Genomic DNA, 20,337 nt, shown 5'->3' on the forward strand with positions numbered 1-20,337 from the left:
GCAGAGAGAGGGCTGTGCCACCRGACCCGGAGCTGGCTCTTTGTAATGAAGGAAGAAGCATCCAGGCTGAGTGGATGCGTCGGTGACCGCTCATCCGCTTCTTCCGTGCACTGCTTCGTCTGATCATCCCGGCTATTAACTTGTGCTTCTGTCCTGCAGTAAAGCTTTTTGCCTGACCTATTTTTTGCTCTGCTCTTGAAAGAGGAAAAAGAAAATCTGAAATGCTTCTGTCTGAGGCGTTTCACCCTGCCTTTAAAGGAWGGTTCTCCTTAGCACTTTCCCCGTTGTGATTTTTGTTGTGAGCTGGCACATGTTTTGTCACCTCATCCTCATGTTCCCCTAAAAGAAGGGACGACCACTGCCCCTTTCCTTGGTAGCCTTCCCTCCCAAAGTGTACTGCTCTCCTCGTTTTCCCGTGGCACTATACATGCATTTGAATGAGGGATGCTGTCTCAGGCAGCACTGCTCAGGCTCACGCGTGACCAGGGAACTGACCCTCCTCGCCTCGCTCTGCACCCTGCAGACCRGACGGTAGACTGCTTTTGCCCTCCAGTGGCATCCAGGAACCGATCCTATCCCTCCGCTCCTTCAGGACTCCTTCCTCCTTTTTTTCTGAGGTCCTTTCCCTGAGGATGGTGCTGCTTCACAGTGACCTTCTTCAGAATAAGATGTCAAATTGCAGTCTTGCCCTCAGCATTTTGTCTTCAGTGAAGTACYGTGTGCTTGTGGCCACTGGCATTTTTGCTTTTTTCAGGACCTCTGTCATGGCTGGTCTTTTACTKGTGACTCTGTGGCTTGAGGCTTTTGGGGAGGGGAGCATTGCATATATGCCACCACAGCAGCATTGCCACAGGAGTAACATTTGATCATTTAAACTGATGAAAGCTTGGTGAACATCCAAAGGGTCAGAGCYCAGTCTGTTGTATGACAAAGTTATCACCATATTCTCCAAGAAGCATTGCCTTAGGCCAGCCTTCTCCTTCCTCCTCCTCACTTAGAGCCTGCGTCAGGGCATTGCTGCCACCACGAAGTTCCAGGTGCCTCGGCTCTGCTGTCACCGCGCTCAGCCAGCCGCCAACCTACCATGAGCACGGGTGCCACCTGAGATGCTGCTCTGGAGGCTCTGCCTCCTCAGGATGAAGCGGGGAGCTCTGTTTCTCGCGGGGTGTTCTGGCCTCAAAAGCAGCCCCATCACGGTGCTCCCGCAGAGCGTAGCCACCTCTTTATGGCCTTCTAGGGTATAAAGCTGGATGTTCTCAATATAAAGCCCAAGGTGTTTTTTCAAAGGGCTCCAAGAGTCTGGAACTGGCTTTCCCAACATAGTCAAAAATAGCCCAGATAAGGGGTGACTTTGGAGTGCCCGGAAAGGGACACACGATTCTGGAGGTGGYCAAGACTGGTTCCAGCAATGACAAAGCAGCAGAAGGCAGTTTTGTTGGGCAACTGGCTGATGGAAACCCTGTTAATGTGCTTTGTTTTAAAGCTTTGGAGACTCTTCTTGGTTTGTGGAATTAATGGTTTAGAGAGGCCTCAGTCGCCTTGTAAGCCCTGCATATCTGCCTGGAAACTTTCTGCTGTGTCAAAGTAAATGGYGAGGAGAATTGTTAATTGGCTCATAAATGAAAAGGGATTGGAGGTAGAAGCCTTGAATTTGGTGAAGGAGGAGTAAATAGGAAAACAAACAAAACSCATTTAATGCAAACAGGCTGTGGAAGAATGCTCTGGTGATCTCCCATGAGAAGTCCAGTAAACTCTGTTAACCTTTCTTACACTGCTACTTGCATAATGTCAGGCTTTTCCTTTTCTTCTGTTTTTTTGTTGTTGTTGTTTTTTCCCCCTTCTCTTGCTTACTCTAATACAGAGTGTGTTTGGTGGGAGCTATTTTTGTCTCTTCTCTATAAAGCTGAAAAGACATGTGTGTGTTTGCTTTTTTTTTTTCTTTTGCCTAACCAAAGGAGATAAGAGAACTTCCTCTTATTAAATCCTGTGGCAATGCAATCTCCACCACGTAATATCCTACTGAATTGAGGCATGCTGAGACATCTGCCTTTGGCAATTTTTATTTTTATTAGAGAGAGACAGTGTTTCTCTTCTTTAAACATGAATCCTAGTAACCCCTAAGATGTCTGGCTGGATGCGTGCCTGCCCAAGGTTACTTACGTTCAGCAAGTTCACTGTGCCCAGAGTTCACGGCAGGCTGAATCCACTCAAAGGCAAAGCACCTTAAACATTTGCAATATGCAGCATGAGTAGTGTGAAGAGGAAGATGACAARAATCTTTTATTTAATAAAAGCTCTTTTATATATGACTCGTTTAAAAACTTTTAAAAGTTATTTTTCCCACCCACTCCTCCCAACCTTTTAAAATTAGAGGACTTTTTGGTTTTAAGTTCAGCTGTGTTGGCTAAAAGAAAACCTTTGGTGACACAGCTGACATGGCACAATCATGTTTTTCATCCCTTATTACACTCCTGGTAAAATATATATGACAGTTTCTCCTTGCTTTAGAGCCTGAACCATGCACTAAAACTGGTTAAAGAAAATTCCMCCATAGACACTTACTGGCTTAATATACTTAATGGTCATTTTTATAATTTTTTCTGTAGTAAGTGGTTMTGTACCTGTGTACTGAGACAGGACACCACATGACTTTGCTCYCCTGTGGCAATTTACAGGCATCTGTGTTTAATAGTAGCTGTCTGATGAAACGAATATCCATTTCTCTCCTCCCAGCCTGCTGGATTCAGGCTGCTGTGTTTTTGTTAAGATTTTTAGTAGTATATTTATTTATTTACAACAACTAGTGCATGACCTTTTAAGAGCATGCTGTAGTTGTTTAGTGTTTTGGGATTTATTTGACACACTTAGAGAAAAGAGGCAGCCTAAAATTTTGCTGCTTGCATGAATCCTGCTGAGAAGGAGACRTTTCCTGTTTGTTCCCTAGGCTTCTAACCTGGCTGTGTTCATCCATGTGCTCTACAACAAAATAAATCTGCTTCTACTAGACTTATTTTGCAAAGTAATGGGAAATGATGGCTAGATTTCCAAAGGAAATTTTAAGTTTCCCATATGCCCCATTTCTAAACACTGATAAAAGACATTGTAGGCTTCTGATTGTTTGCTTGATTTTTTATTTATTTATTCCTACCTACCTTCCCCATCCCAAGTAATCCTCCCCAAACCATTGTTTGTATCCTCAAACTCTCATCAAAGTTAAAGCCAGGAAATATTTAGCCATGTCAAAAAAGGGGAGGAGAGAAGGGCTGTTATAAAAGTCAGAGCAATCAAATCCAAAGAGGAGAAAGTATACRGTAAAGCAGTAAATAATGTATTAAGGTTTTCCTTAAATCTGAAATAGGAGCCAATTATGCTATAATTAGCACTTATATAATGCTTATGCTTTTATGCACTTCAAAGGAGGCATTAAAAACTGAGGTGGTCTTGGAGGACAAGGCTATGGCCTGGGATTGTAGCCACCACGGCTCTACCTCATCTCCGTATCTGATGTGATATTGGATGAGTGACTTCAGATCTCTGCAACTTCAGGCATGTTTTCAGCATCACCTAGGAGCCAGATGCTCCCCTATGGGTGTTTGYTACTCTGCCTCAGCACCCCGAGCTGATGCAGGTTAATCTGGGTGCTTCGTGTCTATGAAATGTCTTGGCTTGGCTTGAACAGCTGCTGCATGTTGTTTACTGAGCAGGAGTGGTGACAGCTTAAACCACTTTATTTACAGTTTGCAGGAGAAAGTCTGACTATGCCCTGGCTGTCCGTTTGTACACGTTAGGGAAGATGCCGCTTGCCTTCTTTGTAAAGCACGTGGAGACCTACAAATGATAGTTAAGGCRTTGTTGTTATTAATATTACCACGAAGACTCTAACGTTAAAATATCCTGGTGGAAAAGCTGCTTGTGTGGCAGGGAAGTGGCTTGGGGAGAGGTGTGCGAGACGCCTGCCTTTGGCGTGTGGTTCAGCCGCTCTCTAACGCGTTCTCCTGCCTGCCTCGGGAGCTGGATCGCTGTCAGCGCGCTTATTCCGGGCGAGTGGAGGTCGACGGCAGGGCTGCCGTCCTGGCTTTGGGAACCAGGCGTGCGGGCAGCGTGGCGTGTCGCTCAGTTGCTAGGCTGCCCTGCCAAACGCTTCTGATAACGTCCAGCCTTGCTGCGTGATTCCTTCTGCAGCGCGATAGCTTATCAGCTCAGATCGCTTGGAGACTGACACTGCAAGGCATTTAGTTTTTTCATTACTGGGACAAATGTATTTGTCACAAAGAGGTGGGAAAGTCACGACTGATGCCCTTAAACTAGCATAAACTGTTCTAAAAACTACATGTGGTACTGATTTCATTGCTATTCTGGCCATTAGCCTCAAGGCTTAGGAGCCTTCGGTTTGACGGCGCTGTTTGAACTTGGGTAGAGAATCACTTTTCATTTTGACGAAGGAAAAACTAGCTGTGAGGTGCTTTGCTCCTGTGTACAATCCTCAGCAGCAGGAAAGCCTTTGCTGTGCGTCCCACTGCCCGTGGTGGTTTTTGCAGTTGTTCACTGAAAGACGTTTAATCAGCTTTCACAACGGGACCCGTTATTGCTATCTACCTAATCTGATCATGGGCCTGTATGACATTTTTTTATTGAAATTTAGTATTCCATGCATAAATAGTCCACAATTTAAAACTTTCCATGATATCTTCCATGATATTAACTTTTGTTTTGCATCAGTAGTGTAGAAGAGAGCAATAGATCTTTTTAATGAGGTTACTTAACTGAGGTGCATTCTGCTTTCAGAGTCACAAAATGCTAGAACAAAAAGACTGCTGTGATAAGTCAATGTAAAATAAGTCAACTGTGGTATTTTTTAAGTATATATTAGATGAAGGAAAAAGCCTCAGCTGTGCCTTCTTCARGAGAGAATTTTTAACATTGCGCATTAATAAGCCCATGTCACAAAATATCATACTGGTTAAGAGCTAAGCAGAAGGTCAGATAAAGGATTATATCCCYTGTTCCTGAAATGTGACTCACATTGCTATGGTTTCAGGGTGCATGAGACATCTCTTCTGTAATATTTTCAGTCAAAGTTTCACAAGGATACACAATCTTCTATGGAAAACATTTTCAATCTTGGCAACAGTTCACAGTCCAGAAAGCTTGGGAACCACCAGTGACAGCGGTAACATCCAGTTAGGCGAGATTGGGGTTTAAAAGCAGAGAAGCTGCTTGGCCCTTCCACTACATAGCTCGCTCTGTTCTCCRAAGAATCTGGCACAGGACGTTTTCAGATGAAATTGTACATTACTTGGCCCATCTCCCTGGTCAGATAAACCTATTGCTATGTTCAGCAAAGATCACCGTTGCAGTATTTAATTGCTACATAAAGTAATATAAATTATCCTTTAAGATGGATAATGGATTATTATGCTCTACACTGGTATGTAACTTGGGGGAGTGGCTGCCGTGACAGATGTCCTTCAGTCCAGAACAACCCAGAGAAACTTGGCTGGGCCGACAGAAGCCTCATGAAACTCAACAAGAAGTGTAGAGCTCTGCAGTGTCGGTGAAATAATGCCATGCTTTGATATAGGTGGGCAATCAGCTGGCTCAAGACCTTCAAATCAGACAGGAGAAAAAACTTCCTTAGAAGTTGCTGCAGCACTGGAATAGGCTGTCTGGAGAGGCTATAGAGTCTCCATTTCTGGAAGTTTTCAAAACTCAGCTAGGTAAAGCCACAGCTGACCTCGTGACAGTCCCGTGTTGCGTAGGCTGCTGGTCTAGGTCATTTCCAAAGGTCCCTGACCAACTCTTCTGTGTTTGTGATTCTGTAGTACTGGACGTCACTGTTCTGTAGTACTGGACGTCGCTCCTGAAGTACATGAGTTCAGGAACTGAAGTTCRTAGGGGTTTCTTCTCTCTACCATGCTTCGTTTCTAGGAATTTTCTGAGATGCAATAGAAAAAAAGTGACTGGCAGAACTCTCTGAAATGAGGCATTGTCTGCCCTGCTCTACCTTTATGTTACAAACGTTATTTTTGAGCAGTCCCTCTCTTTTGCTCGGTTTAGCCCGGCTAGAAAATTCTGCCAGCGTAGTGAGCAGGCTCTGCTTCTAAGATAGCAGTTGGCTGAGACAGTGCCGATTCAGCCAGTTTTCCTGACTTTGAGAATTGAGGAAGGATTACATTCTCTGCTGGATTAGAGTTACAGATATGTGATGCATCCTTTGAAGGTTTAAATCAAAACCTTTGAATGTTATTCTGGTACTGAGAGCAAAGGCTATACAAGGTTGTGACTTTTGGCTAACCTGAGGCTTAAGTTTCATGTAACCCGTATCACACTTCAAAGTTATTATTACAGTAAAAACAGCTGGATGGATAGCAAGACCATCTGGTTTACTACTTGGATTAATGTTATAAGTGGCACTCCAAATGCCCCATAAGCTAAATTCCCTACTCTGACTAATGCAGTATCATGGGATGTTGTAGAGGAACCTGGTAGGATACTTTTGTAATTAAGTTTGGGAAAGAAAGCTTTCAACTTTTCACTGCTGTGTGGCAGTTGGATTTCTTATTTGATCTGTGTTTTCTGCAGGCTCTTGCAGATGTAACATCAGGAGGAGCAGGCAATGCATGTTTGAGGAAGTAGTGACTGAGACCGATACATATTTTCTGACTACAATATGGTTTGCATTCCTGGTGACCTAAGAGTGTAGCTTCTGAGTAAAGAAACTTCCTGATGACTTGATGTCAGCTGCASTTGTAGGTCATCTTATTATTTGTCTTCAATGGCATTTCTCAAACTGGAAAACTTGGATGTATGTGAAAGGGAAGAGAGTCATATTTACTGGCATATGCGCCTGCTTTTATTTTTTTTGGGGGGGGGAGTTTTATTATTTCTTTACTTCACCCTTTGCAGTGAGCAGCTGACCTCAGTTTCAGGAGGTTGTGTCTGTTCATATTTCCACAAAGCCTGGGTACCRAATTGTTTTGTTTTTTTAATTAAAAAAAAAAAAAAACAGGGTAGCCAACTGGCAGTTTGAGGAATGCTTTTGCCTATAGTGTCCTTTTTTCATCGTGTGGTATAGATCTTACACAGAGAACAACCCAGAGTGTGATGCCTTGTTTAGCCGTTGATCCTGCCACCGTTCTTGTTTGTTGTGCAATAGATGGATGTGCTGACTGATACACTAAGCCCTGCTAAAGTGGAAACTTTATATTATTAGTCTAGATCTGCACTAGAAACATTTGCCAGAGTAGCAATGCGGGAGTGTTATTTTGTCAGGAGACTCTGTAGAACTATACTGCAAATCTTTTTTCCAGTGGTTACAAGCCTCAGCCAGCTTGGCAAAGACTTTTCTTTATCCTTTTGCTTGCATACGGTAGATACGTTACTGCCTGAAGCCGATAAGCATCAAGGAAGTATGTGCAGCTTGCGGACCGTGTACGTTTGTATGTAAATGGGTTGAATTCTGCGTTCGTGTCATGCCTCTGTTAGCCAAAGCTCCGTGAGGCAGTTTTAAGCCTGCACAAGTCAGATCCATATTTATCTGCCTTAATCAAATCTGACATAAGCTCTGGATGAGACCCTTTCTGGTCAGATGTGTATCCTGTGTGGCTATGCAGAAAACAGGAGCACTCAAGTTAACCGAGACTGATAAATACTCTAATTTATATTTATTTATATTTATTTTTTTTTATTTATTGCTTTAAATGTCTGCTGGATGCTAGCACTAGTGGGCAGTAATAATCATTTTGCAATCTTCAGGTATATTCACCCCTACATATTTTTTGGAGTTCCTCCTGAATGAACACCTTTATTATCACTTATTCCTGTATGTTATTGCTCTTTTYCTTAAAGTGACTGAAGCAGCTAACATGGCTTCCAGTACAATATACACATTTTGAATGGAGAGGAGTAGATTACTGGGGTAGAGGAAGTCTTCTGGGTCCYGGACACCCATATTTTACTCTTGCAAGGCACTTGCAGCCTTGAGTTCTTCAAGAGCTTCTTGAGCTTCTCACTAAACATAGTTAGGTGGCTTTTAGCCATCCAGTGGGAAGTCCTTAAAATGTACAGACCATCAACCCTGTCTAACATGCTCTAGGTGACCYTGCTGAGCGGGGAKGTTGGACTAGATGATCTCCAGAGGTCCCTTCCAACCTTACTGATCCTGTGATCTCTTAACACATTTCCTGCTTCATTCTCTACCTRCTCTAGTGATTCACTTTCTCAAGAAAACTCTTTGGTGAATTGATAAGACAATATAAGCTGCTCATGAAAAAGCAGTAAAGTACACTTGACCCAAGGGCTGCTCTTGATTTCTCTCTTGCTTCTTTCCTCTTGTCGCAAAGCCTTTCCTCAACAATTCTGTAGCATCTCTCTGAGCACCTCTTGTGCATGTTCTTCTGTTCTGACCCTTCTGTTTGGCCTTCTCCACCACTTAAATAATTCTGCTTCTGCATAAAGTCTTGTCAATAAGATGCTCATATGAAATACGCAATTGCTGTGGAGCTCTGACAGCCTCTTAAAGGTAGGAGCCAATTTCTGAGGGTCAGTCTCTTTGTTAAAAGCATGTTATAAAGGACTTTGAGGTCCTATATTCAGATTCAACCAGAAAACTTCAATACTGTTTTTACAAGGCCAGAATAATTTTACAGGCATTCCAGTACCACCAGCTGATTCTGGTTCTTGTACCACCAAACTACAGCATTGTTCTTGGGTCCATATTTAACAAAATTAACTGGTTTCCAGTGTATTCTTTTGAAAGATTTTAAATGGACAAACTCATTTCTCCGAGATGAGCACATGCATGCATGACAAAGTTTTTGAGAGTGAATAAGAGGACAATATAGGAATTTTAACATAGGTGTTTAAAGCATTTGGTTCATATACCTTAGGAAATAAGGGAAGAAAACAATTTTAATTCACATTTTATTGCTTCACAAGTTTAAATTTATTTTGCAAGAACACAGAAGTAAATCCTTCAAACAGAGTCCACGTTAATTGCTTTTCCTCCCAAACCCCCATAATTTTATTAATAGCTTTGTTCTTCATGGCAGAATGATAGTCTAGTGTTGTGCCCTTTCCCTAACATGCCAATTTGATTTAATTAAGGAGAAGTCAGTTTTTCCATTGCTGCAGCAAGGCAGGATTGGTTTGGAAAAGATGCCAATTCTGGAGCTATGAAGCACTACCCAAGCAGGGAATGATTCAGAAAATCCAGAAAAAGAGCCAAATGCCAGAGACTGCTTACAACATAATATAATGCCTATATTTGAAAGCTCTAAGTCACCTTTGATTTTTATGAGCTTCTAATTTTTTCTGCTAACTCTTGATCTCCTTGCTTGTTGGACAGATTTTAATAGCTCCATACTAGTTAACTAACTTGCCCATGTCCAATTTAAATGATTCAGAAGAAACTAGTGTTGCTGCAAACATAACACCCTTTGTAAGCCTCCATCTTTCTGCAGAATTCTTGCTTTGGAAAAAATAAGAAAAAATCCTAGGACTGTGAGCATGTTACGGAGTGTTTTCCTTAACTGCAAAACCATTGGACCTGTGGTGAACCAGTTTGAAGGGAGATGCTACTATTCTTCACTAAATATAATAAGTGCAATATGAGATAGGGAAATATCTTTTGCCACAATACAAACAAAACTGAAAGCCTCTGCCCCACACACTCCATTTTTAATTCAGGCAACTCTTTTGGTGGTTCCTCTGAGAAGTGCTTTGGAAAAAAGGGAGTTGAAACAGCTTTGGGGTATTTTTTTGTGAGTAAATATAACTGTCATCAGTTTTTTCCACTTGCAATAGCATTTTTTTATGCTGCCTGAATTGCCATGTCGTGAACTCTTTGGCACAAGAATAATCAGTGAGGCCATAGGTGGAAGCAATGACAGAGAAACCTGCTTCCTGGATTGCCCATCCCGGAGTTTTGAATGATGCTGGAAGTTAACCTGCAGTGTCAGTATCTGTACCTGATGTCTGTTAGGAGATGTATACAGACAAGATTACTGGATTCAATATAATTTAATGTATGTATTTGACTACTTGTTCTTTATTCATTCGGCTACTACTCTAGAATCATTATGTTACTAGCCAACTTAGGCTTTCAGTGCTTGGATCTTGTGCATTTGCGAATTTGGGGGTTACTTTAAGCCGACTAGTCTATTATAAAATCTATTTTAAAAAATCAACAAATAACGACTTAAGACAGATTGATCCTCCTGAGCCATTTGTGTGATACCTCTCCGTGCTGGGAATCAGTTTTGGTCCTAATCAATCAAGCGCAATGGCTCCCAGCCCTTAATACCTTCAGAAGTCCTTGGAAGTCTGCCACAACRTTTACTCATATAACAGGTGCCGCTGTCTTGGCTTTGTACCCATATGCAGAGAGAGAAAGAAGAGAATAGGAGGCTGAAGAAAGAAAGGCCCCTAGGATGGTCTATAACTTAGCAAACAAAAGTGATTCTAAGGAGTGCAGTTGGCACTGGGCTCATGTCTTCAGTACTCTCCATCCCAAGTTGAGGTGGGATAGCACGTCTGTGCAAACATGATGGTGAACAGAAGCAGAGCTTTTACTTGCGTGCAGGCACGTGTGCACACGCCGCATGCACCCAAAATGACACTCCTGCGATAACTTCCTCTGGTTTAGTAGTTGCAGGAAATCTTCAGAAAGGGAGATCTTATGCAAGAGGAAATGAATAAAGGGTCTCCAAGCTCCTTCCCTATTTTCTGAAAAAGGAAATAATTATTTCTGAGACGTGATCCTGTACGTGGAGAAGGAGGTGAATATGAAATTTCTGAGCTGCCCTAATTCCTTTTTGACAGAAAAACGCAGAAGTTACCTAAGTGCCCTGGCGAACATCAGTGCTTCACAAGTCAGAAGACACCTCTTTCACAGAAATTAGCATTCTTTAAATCACAGACAGCCTGGGAGTTTTCAGCAGCTCCCCTCTTAATTTCASCCTGAACCCTACTAGTGCTGCACTTGCTTTTAAACCCTGCCTTTACTGTACACCACGCTACAGGGAATGGTAATATGTTTTCTGACCCCCATTRTTGTCACTAGAGATAGAGATGGACTTCTGGGCACACAAGCTTTTCTTTGGTAGCTTAGATCATGAATTGGCCATGCTGCCTTGTTGTTAATGTTGTTATCTGGAGCTCCTTCTTCCTTTCCCAGTAAGATGCGAGGTATTCTGCTTACTGGCATAAGTGTCCATAGGCAGAGTAGTATGAATATTGTGCTTTAGAAAGAACTTGGGACATGGTCACAAGGGGAGGTAGAAGAAGATCGCTAGATCTCATCATGTTTGGTGTTCATGCCTTTTATTGCCTGTTGTGTTTTAAATTATTTTGTGAACATGTCTGACTCCCTTCTGGAGTGCTTGGAAGGAGTTTGCTGTACTTGCAACCTCGCTTTCTGGTTTCAGGCTAACATAGTGGGAATATGCACAGCCTAGGGCTTACGAATCATCGTTCTGCTACTGCAGTGATAGCTGTGCAGGAACCACTGCCTCAGTTAAGCATAAACCAGACCCTTGATACTGCAAACGAAGGCCCTCCTCTGCTTTACTACAGGTGTAAGAAAGGGCATTGCAAGGAGGGAGCTGCATGCTGTGCCCCCATTCGAAGGGGGAGAGGGTTGAGGGAGCAGCACTGGACCCAGTGAACTACTGAAATAGGGAAAGAAAGAAGTAAGCTATTTCATTTGCCTCCTATCTGTTAGCTTGGGTAATGTTGCTGTTTCCTCCTTTAACACTCTGTACTAGCCATCCATAATTCATGTTTCTTCCCCCTCTTAGTTCCATTACAGTTTCCTTTCTCTCCATAACAAATACTCCAGTCACTCCCATAATGTAATAGGATCCATGAATGCAAACATCAAGGGAACAGTATTTGTCCAGCCTGTGTTACACCAGCAATTTGCTTGATGGATTTCAACTTCTCTGCATTTCCATTTATTCCTGGTTCAGTTCCCAGCTGCAGAGCCTGGATGTGTTTTCTGTTTTTAAACCTTTGCGCGGGCACATCAGCGACAACTAGGCACTGAAGAACAGGGGCTTTCATCCAAACTAAGAAACTGCAAAGAGTAGCCTTAAGTAAAATGCAATATACTTTTTTTTCCTTTAAGCAAACGTCGTTCCCTTGTTTTATCCTGATTTCTACTTACTATAGATGATACATTTTTCCTGAGAATCTTCCAGATCGTTTAGTTGTGTCATTAATTGGCAGCTGGTCCCAAAGCAGTATGGCAGGGTACTCCCACCCAAGCCCGTCAGCTTACCTCCTAAGCTGTCTGGTGGGTTCCAGCAGCAGCTAGATGTGGCAGCAGACACATTTGTTCCCTCCATTTAAGGAGTGATTGAGAAGACATGGATGCTTTTAGTGGAAAAGGCAGAACTGATTTTATTTCCTCGTCAGACTTCCTAGGGGTAGATGCAGGCAAGTTTATCTGGAAGGAAGTCATTATAAGCATGCTTTTTTCTGTCTTCTGTCTGCTTTTGTTTCTGCTGCTTTTGACTCAACCATGATCTTGTGGAGGAAAAGGAAACTTTGTAACTTGGACATGCTAACAAATAGGAGAGAGGTTTTTCACAGTGAGGGCATTAATGTACATGTCATTGGTAACTATTTCACCATAGCCTACAGGCACCACGTTTAAGTTGGCTACCGCCTCTATTGGTGTTGCCAGCCCTGAGGAAGGAGCAGCACTGATTGCTTTGCAGTTCCTGAGGCCAGGTGCTTGTTTCTCGGTCCTCTCACTGCAGTAAGCAAAACTGCCCCTTTTGGTGTGCACCGCGGGCTCGGCAGCAGCCCCGTCCCCCAGCGGCGCGTTCCTGAGAGCGGTGGCTGCATCCCAGCTCTTCCGCTTGCCTCTGTGTACGACAGAGCTGACAGCTAAGCCTGGCGTTTCGGCAGACATCAGCAGCAAGAGACAACTCCAAATATGTCAGCAGCAGCTTTCAAAAAAAAAAAAAAAATAAAAATAAAAGGAAAAGGAAAAGAGAGAGAGGCTTAAGCAGGATACATGCTTTTCTGTGTATGTCATTTCTCAGCTGTTATCTTTTCCCATCCTCCATTTATTTACTGAAGAAGCATATGCCTGGTGCCTAAGCTTCTGCCTGCATCTCAAACAATTAAAAAAYAGTTAATTACACAGTTCTTAACATCACACCGTCAACAGCTGGCTGCAGTGGGGGACGTGCCTTCGGTTTACAACCCTCACAGTAAACACGTAGCCGCGACAGCCGCTTCTACAGCCCATAACCAGTGATCATCCTTAACGTTATTCCCTCTGACGTCTGGCAGGCACCAAGGGAAAACCTGGGGCTGCGGACTGCGGCGTGCATGGTGCTGAAACGGAGCCRGGCCGTTCAGCAGGGGAGCTGGGGACCAAATGCAGCCTAGGGACCGCAGGCAGGAGCAGGTCAGCTGAGCTGGAGAGCTTCAGGAGTCAGTGTCCTGGGATAGTGAGGGCTCTTAGCACAGCTGAGCTGGGCTTTTCCCTTTTTCTCTTTTTTTTAACTCTGTAGTTTCATGCACATCTCTTAAGAGCAGAACAGGTGAATGAGTGAGGGCTGTTTGTGGAGATCTATGAAGGCAACTTCACCATATGGATTTGAGCGTATGGATTTGACAAAGACCCAAGGGGTCTCTGTCCTGCCTTCTTTTTATGTATGTTAATTAATCCCAACAGAAGTCTATCATCAAACACTTCCATTATAAACACCTATAATCTACTCTTGGATATGTRAGTCATCCTTAAAATTTCACTGTGGGCCATAACATGGTTATGGAATTTTATCTCATGAGCAGAAGGGAAAAATTTTTGGACCCCAAGGGAAGGGGGAGGGAATGCTTTAATAATGCTTTAATAATGCTTAGAAGAATCGTTTGTTTGTGGTTGAGTGCTTTTTGCAAAGGCTATTTGTAATAATGTCTGTGATTCTAGATGGAGTGTGATTTGGTACAGCTGTATGCTGAGAAAGGAGCCAGAAAGCTTGCAGAAATCAAGTCAAATGGCATTTCTTCATGTTGTAAACCTCAGTCAGACTTATGCACCAACTAACAGAAAGCCTCAACTTTCTGGAATAAGTCAGGCCCCTGAGCAAAGATTTATAAGCTTGCAAAGCAAATTGAGACCAATTCTCACCTTGCTGCCGGATGACCGGCTGAGATCACTAAACGGGCTGGTGGTGAAAGCAGAAACGGCTGCCRGGGACCGCTGCTCGGCACGAGCTGTGCGCTCTACCAGCTGCGCAGACTGTGCAGTGGGTGCTGCTGCTCCAAGCCGACCACGGAGGCTGGCTGCAGAAAAGGAAAAGCAACGCAGTAGTAAATCTGGCTGCACGGGCATGGAGGGTGACTCCCCATGCGCTGACTGTGCACGGGCCCCGGGAAGGGCACCTTCCTTGCCAGCTTTCCCTTCCTAGCCACAGCCATCCTGCGTCACRGCTCCTGGCTGCTTCTGCAGAGCCCTGAGATGGGTGCAAGGGTTTTCTTAAATGCTTCTCCGACCCTCTGCTCACCATGCTTGTCCTTCACGTGTTCCTCAGTTCTTCCTGAAATAACCAGGTTCTGCACTGGTCTGGAGCCTCGGCTTCTCCCTGCGCTCGACTCGGTGGATGCTCACAGTGCAGGGCTCTGCTCTGGTGACCAGCCGTTCCAGTGCTGTGCAGGGATGGACCAGAAATCGGGCCAGAGTCCTAAATCCTTGGTATTCCTGCACCAGAGCRCTCTTCAAGCTGGTTCTGGGGGAAGTAGCTTCTCTTCCTCAGATGAAAACGTCAAGTGTATTCTGCATTTCTATGCTGTGTGGACCTGCCAGGCTCAGTGGCTTCCATCCGTCCTGTCCGCCTTGCTGCAGAGCCATAGTTTCACCGTTTGGCAGGCAGAAGAGCCTGAGGAGGTTCTTAGGAAGGCCCTGACACCACCTTTTTTCAAGAGCACATGGGATTTATAGGCAGCACCAACTCAAGCTGGGAAGTAAAGTTCAATGCAAATAAAATGCGAGGATGGCTCGTAGTCCCCACCCACCACAGGGCCTAATCCACAATCAAGTTGGCAGCATTGCAGCAGGAAGCAAAGAAGCCTTTAATTATTCCTGCAGTGGGGTATATAGGATCAGAGAGAGGAACCCCGTACTACCTGCTCTTCAGTAGAAGATTTTTAGTAGGGATTGCAAAGCTAATCTAGGGAGTAGACGTGGTCTGTAGCTCTAGCTCAGCACTGTGGCCGATCTGTAAATGCAAAGGAATTCCCTTGGAGGGAGAACTCCATGCAGCACCCTCAGTCATGTGTGCCGTGTGTTTCCTTGACAGCACTTCATGTTTACATATTTTTACTGCTGTAGGAGGGTTCTTCATCGTGATYACTGCGTACTTTGAAGTAGCAGTAAAGTATCTTGAGTATGCTCGAGGTGGAAGGATATTAATTTCAGTAGCYTTGCTTAAATGTACAAAGGAAGTAATTGAGTCATAAGGTTTTTTTTAACATAGTTTCAGCTATAACCAGGGCATTTTTCATCGTGCAGGCATAGTTGCATGCAGTCAGATTTATTAAGAACATACTKTAACACTGGTGAAATAGAGCAGGTGCTCTCATAACCAGAAGGATTCATCAGTAAGTGTTTTCTATAACTTTATTGCTGAGCTACTGTTCTTGTACTCCAGGAGAGGATAAAATAAATGACAACAGGGTATATAAACAGGGTACATAAACATAGTATTGTATAGACAGCAAGAGTTTAGGCTTCAGCTTAGTCTTTTGATAACTGTCTTTGGATTTCTACTTTATCAGGGCTTTTTTTTTTTTTTTTTTTTTTTCCCTCTCTCTCAGTTACTAACTAGCTGTAGTCCCTTCTGTTCTGAAATCCTTGGCTAACACATAAGCCACAAACAACATATGGAAAAGTACACGCTGCTCTCAGAGTTTGTAGGCTTGCTGATGTAGTGCCTAAATAAACAGCCTCATTTTTTTGAATTTTAAAATCCCCAAAGCAGCAGCCTTGAAATAAGTTGCATTTCTAAGCCAACATTGCATAAAGTAGCACATACAAACTTTGCTTGGAATTCCTAAAAAATAATAAATAAAATAAATAAATAAATCAGCAAATATCTGGCTATAAAGAGCAATTTTCTGAGTAGTGGATTGTAATCTAATGAGCAGAGGCAGTATTAATGATAGTGCTTCAAGGAATTAAGTGTCTTCAGGCTGGTTGTATGAAGACTAACATTTGCATTTGCTAATTCCTTTTAATACAGAAAGAGCAACAGGTACCACCTGAATGGAAAACAAAGAGGAGTCTTTAATAAAATATTGGGAAAACAGTCATCTCTKTAAGTCTAGAACAGTAGAGGGAAATTTTTTCTTAATGAGTGTCAAATAAGTGGGCCACAAAAAATATTCTCTTTGCAAATTATATAACAGTGTTGAATTCAGATTTGCTTCTGGCCCTGCACATACAGTTCCTTTGCGGAACATAAACATTTTGAGCAGGTTCTTCACCTCTGAACAAGTGTTCAGCATCCATGAAAATAAAATAGGATAAGACAAAATTATTCTTGCTTCCTAGTTTGTTACCTTTTTTGGTCTAACTCAGTATGCTCAGTTTTAAATAAAAGTGTGGCAGTTGAAGAATTTTTGTGGGCTTTATAGTGCAGTTGGGAATGAGGCAGGTTTGTACAGTAAGATGATGAGCTCTCATGAAAGCTGGACTTGCACTGTGGCAGTCTACTTCMTCTTTCTTCTGCAGCTATTGAGGGTCAGATAATCTACAACTAATGCTCTGGAAATAAATCAGCAAATTGTTAAAAGCATCAGCAGCCTTRATTGATACACTTTGCCTTTTGATGATAAAGAACTCTAAAAGTCTCAGGCCGCTACTGGCTTTGAAAGGAAAACAACAAAAGCAGTTTGTGTAGGAAATGCCGTATTATCGCGCAGCGTACGAAAGGGCACGGCAAAACGTTAGCTCTCGCTAGGCACTGCGTGGGCTCGCGGCTGGTCGTGAGAGCGTGCTGAACGCCCCCACACGCGTGTTGGCGTGCCTCCCTCCCGCCCGCCCTGCGTTTCCCCAACGCGTGCTGCAGCAGAGGCTGGCCGTCCAAAACGGAAGAGGTGAGCCCTGAATTCAGAGATGGGCCTTGCTGCTGCTTGCGTTGTTTGGAGGACTTCGTTCTCGAAGACCTATCAACCTTGGCTCTTCTTGAAGTGGAGGGTTTTTGCCCAGTCCCCCCCAACACACACACCTTTTTTTGGTTTTGCTTTCTGATGGAATTGCAAGCAAAATTTAAGCAAAATCTCTTGTATTGGCACTGAACTTTCCCTGAGTACTTTTCAGTTCTGCTAGAATGCTTATCTGCAGTGTATTGACCAAATCATGACAGAAGATCATGTGCCCTTGCTACTGTAGTAGTTGTACTTTAATGGAATACTTTTATTTCCTTGACTTTGCTGTCCTTTTCTGAACCATCTCTGCCCTCTCCATCTGAATAATAGTGGGCTCTGTGGACTGAAAATAAAGTAGCCTGCAACTACTTTATAATTCATTAGATATAGTCTTTTTATGATACTTTGAAGACAACTGAAAATTAGAAGTACGCTAAAGTGAAAGCACATTAGTGTTTAGAGGTTAGGTTGTGAATACCATTAATGGAAAGCATTGTAATGTAATAGGAAGACATGACTAAAGCTATGTTTTGCCAGCTTCTGTTACAGGATGGACATACATAATTAATGCATAAGATGTCAGTGGACGTTCAAGAATTACATAACATTGCTCTGAGGTTTTGAAAGGATAGTAAAACTTCTCGTACTGCATGGCAAATCATATTCTTCRGCAGACTTCTACATCAGCTACTCATATGGTATTGAACATGAGTGTCTTACTATACTGACCCTTTGCTGAGTCTGTCTGCGACCGTCAGAGTCATTTAAACAATATTTATATGCATCAATTGATCCTCCACTGCAATGCAATTGTTTGCGTATCCCTGGGCAAAGGAAGTTATTATCTTCAGGAGTCTGTAGCTAATATATTAAATGACTGGTTTTAAGACCGAGTAAGGAAGGTCAGCAATCTGAGTTACAATACCAGTCTACTCCATGAGTAAAACACAATGTTGAACCACCCTGCAGCACTAAGGTTCCTCTGTCTTTCCTTTGCCCACACAGCAAACCTAAACGAGAGCTTCGATTCGGCGTCGAAGCCGTAGAGAGCTCAGGTTGGGGCGACCCGCGTTCTCGCCATGCCCCCCTGCCAGAGCCACTGTGTGAGCGGGCACGTGGAGGGGGGGAACTGATACTTAACCCCCATCCCCTTAGTGTTATGCTCCTATTTTCAATTGATAAAGGTCTGGAAACTGTTAGACCTTCGTCTCCRTTCAGGTTCCTGCCTGTCCTGTGAGGGTTGCAGTTTGGTGGGGACAGAGCAAGATCCTTCCCTGAGATGCCTTCGTGGGCAGAKCGTTGGGCTTTGCACCTCGTGTATATACCAATAACTGAATGAAGTTACAAGAGAAYGAGCAACTTCTGATTTCTTAATAATCTGATGATGACAGCATAGATACGGTGCAAGGTTCTCGGGGCATATCTTGGCTGAGCAATGATTTTACCTAAGTTACCTGACCTGTTAAATCCTGCTTGGGTAACTCTCGCCATCGCTTTGAAGTGAATGAAATGTGGTGAGGAGGATTTAGCTCTCAGAGGTAAACTTAGAAAAGAATTGCTAGGTGAGAAAAAAAATCTGTTTTTGATTAGAAAATGGCAGAACAAGAAGAATGTTTATTAAATAGTGTTTCTTTGCCCTACTTTCAAATAGCTATGCGTACTGCTTTCTTACCTCCCTCAAATCTTCTGAGCTCAGTTGTGTCTTAGTTACTCTAACTCATCTCTAATACTGTAAACAGTYGGGACTTACTATTGTAAAACTGATGAAAATCAGTTGGTACAGAAGACCAAAGCTGACTAAGAAATGATTTCAGYGATGAAAATATTTAGATTCTTTTCTATATTTGAAGGTCACAAGATCTTTCAGTGTTAATCTAAGGTACATAAATATAATGATTAAAGCAGTTTCTCCCCAAGGTGAATTTGGATATGCTTGTAACTCAGAAACTAGAAAATCTGTTTAGGACAGCTATATCAAAGCAAACMAAATAACACTCTCTCTTGCTTTAGTTTGTATCCTGAGCACTTTTTGTATTTGTATATCCATAGACTTTTTGTGAGGTGAGAAGATATACCAGAAYTGAAGTTCTCGTTCTCTACTAGTGTTTCTGAAATGCTTGCAACAGAATGATTCATTCTTTTCTTTTCTGATGTGTTTTTTTTTCTGACAGTATCAAGCTTTTGGCTGTGCAGGAGCTGGTCGATAAAGAAGCGCTGGAAAAGGTATTTAAAAATATATCTAATACAAAAGTAATAATATATTAAAGCTCTTAAAGCTGTCTGTGTCAGTAGGGCTTCCTAGCTTTGTGGGAAATCTTACAGCATAGAATGGGACCTCTTTTTAGCTTTTTCCAAGCTGACTGCGTACTCTTGGTGTTTTCTCATTTCACAATGGGTTTGGAATAAGCTGTCTCCAGTCTGCCCATACTAGTTTTCCCCAAATCAGTTCATTGCTAGCAGCAAGGAGAAGTAGATGATTTGAACTGACAAAGATGAAKGTTTGAGGAGGAAAGAGTGTTTGAAATGCCCCTTTAAACATTCAGCTCAGGAGAATAGCAGAAGTCGCCTTGGAAGGAAACCTGGCTTAATTTAGTGATGAAAGGATTGAAGCAGCTAGCTACTCAAAACAGGTCCTAGCAACATCAGCTGAGTATATAGTTTGTGTCAGTCTGAGCTCTCCTCAGGTCTGTACTGTGTAGATACAGGCCTATATTGTATGTGGGTTTTTCAGAGAGCTGAGAGGTGTGTGGGGAGAGAAATTTCAACTTCATGCTATCCCCTTGTCCAGGTGAGATGCAGATAGTGCATGATCCAAACCCCTGACTGTAGCCTATCCCTTGCAGCAGTGCCCCAGGGCCTACATTGCATTCACACCTTGGTCAGGAGCTCCAGCAGGGATGGCCAGTGACTGTCTGCTGCACAGCTGGGAGGAACTGCAGACAGCCTATGCTCAGCTGTGTGTGAGGCACAGGAGAGGAGCTGTATTGAGCCCTCGGCCTCCTGCATCAAGGTATACGTGAGAGCCCTGCTCGGGGAGCACATCTGGTCCAGTGCCTAAGACTAGTTGGCTTAGCCAAGATGACAGCATCTCAGCAGCCTGAGATCCTGTCTGTAGAGCAGTGCTAGTAGCAACAAAAGGCTGGAGACAAGTCCCTGGATGAAGCAGCAGGA

At 43.1% G+C, this 20,337-nt stretch overlaps 1 protein-coding gene across 1 annotated transcript in view; it reads left to right on the plus strand.

The window, feature by feature from the left end:
- The window catches only part of EEPD1 (endonuclease/exonuclease/phosphatase family domain containing 1), a 71,763-nt gene that overhangs the window by 18,662 nt on the left and 32,764 nt on the right, over window positions 1–20,337 (plus strand). The window contains exon 3 of the mRNA XM_085309139.1: window positions 19,338–19,389. Coding sequence (XP_085165265.1) covers window positions 19,338–19,389 — 52 coding nt within the window. The remainder of the gene's footprint in view (window positions 1–19,337; window positions 19,390–20,337) is intronic.

The sequence above is a fragment of the Rhea americana genome, unplaced genomic scaffold (genome assembly GCF_003343005.1).
Source record: "Rhea americana isolate MKP2758 unplaced genomic scaffold, rheAme1 scaffold_291, whole genome shotgun sequence".
In the NCBI taxonomy this organism is placed as follows: Eukaryota; Metazoa; Chordata; class Aves; order Rheiformes; family Rheidae; genus Rhea; species Rhea americana.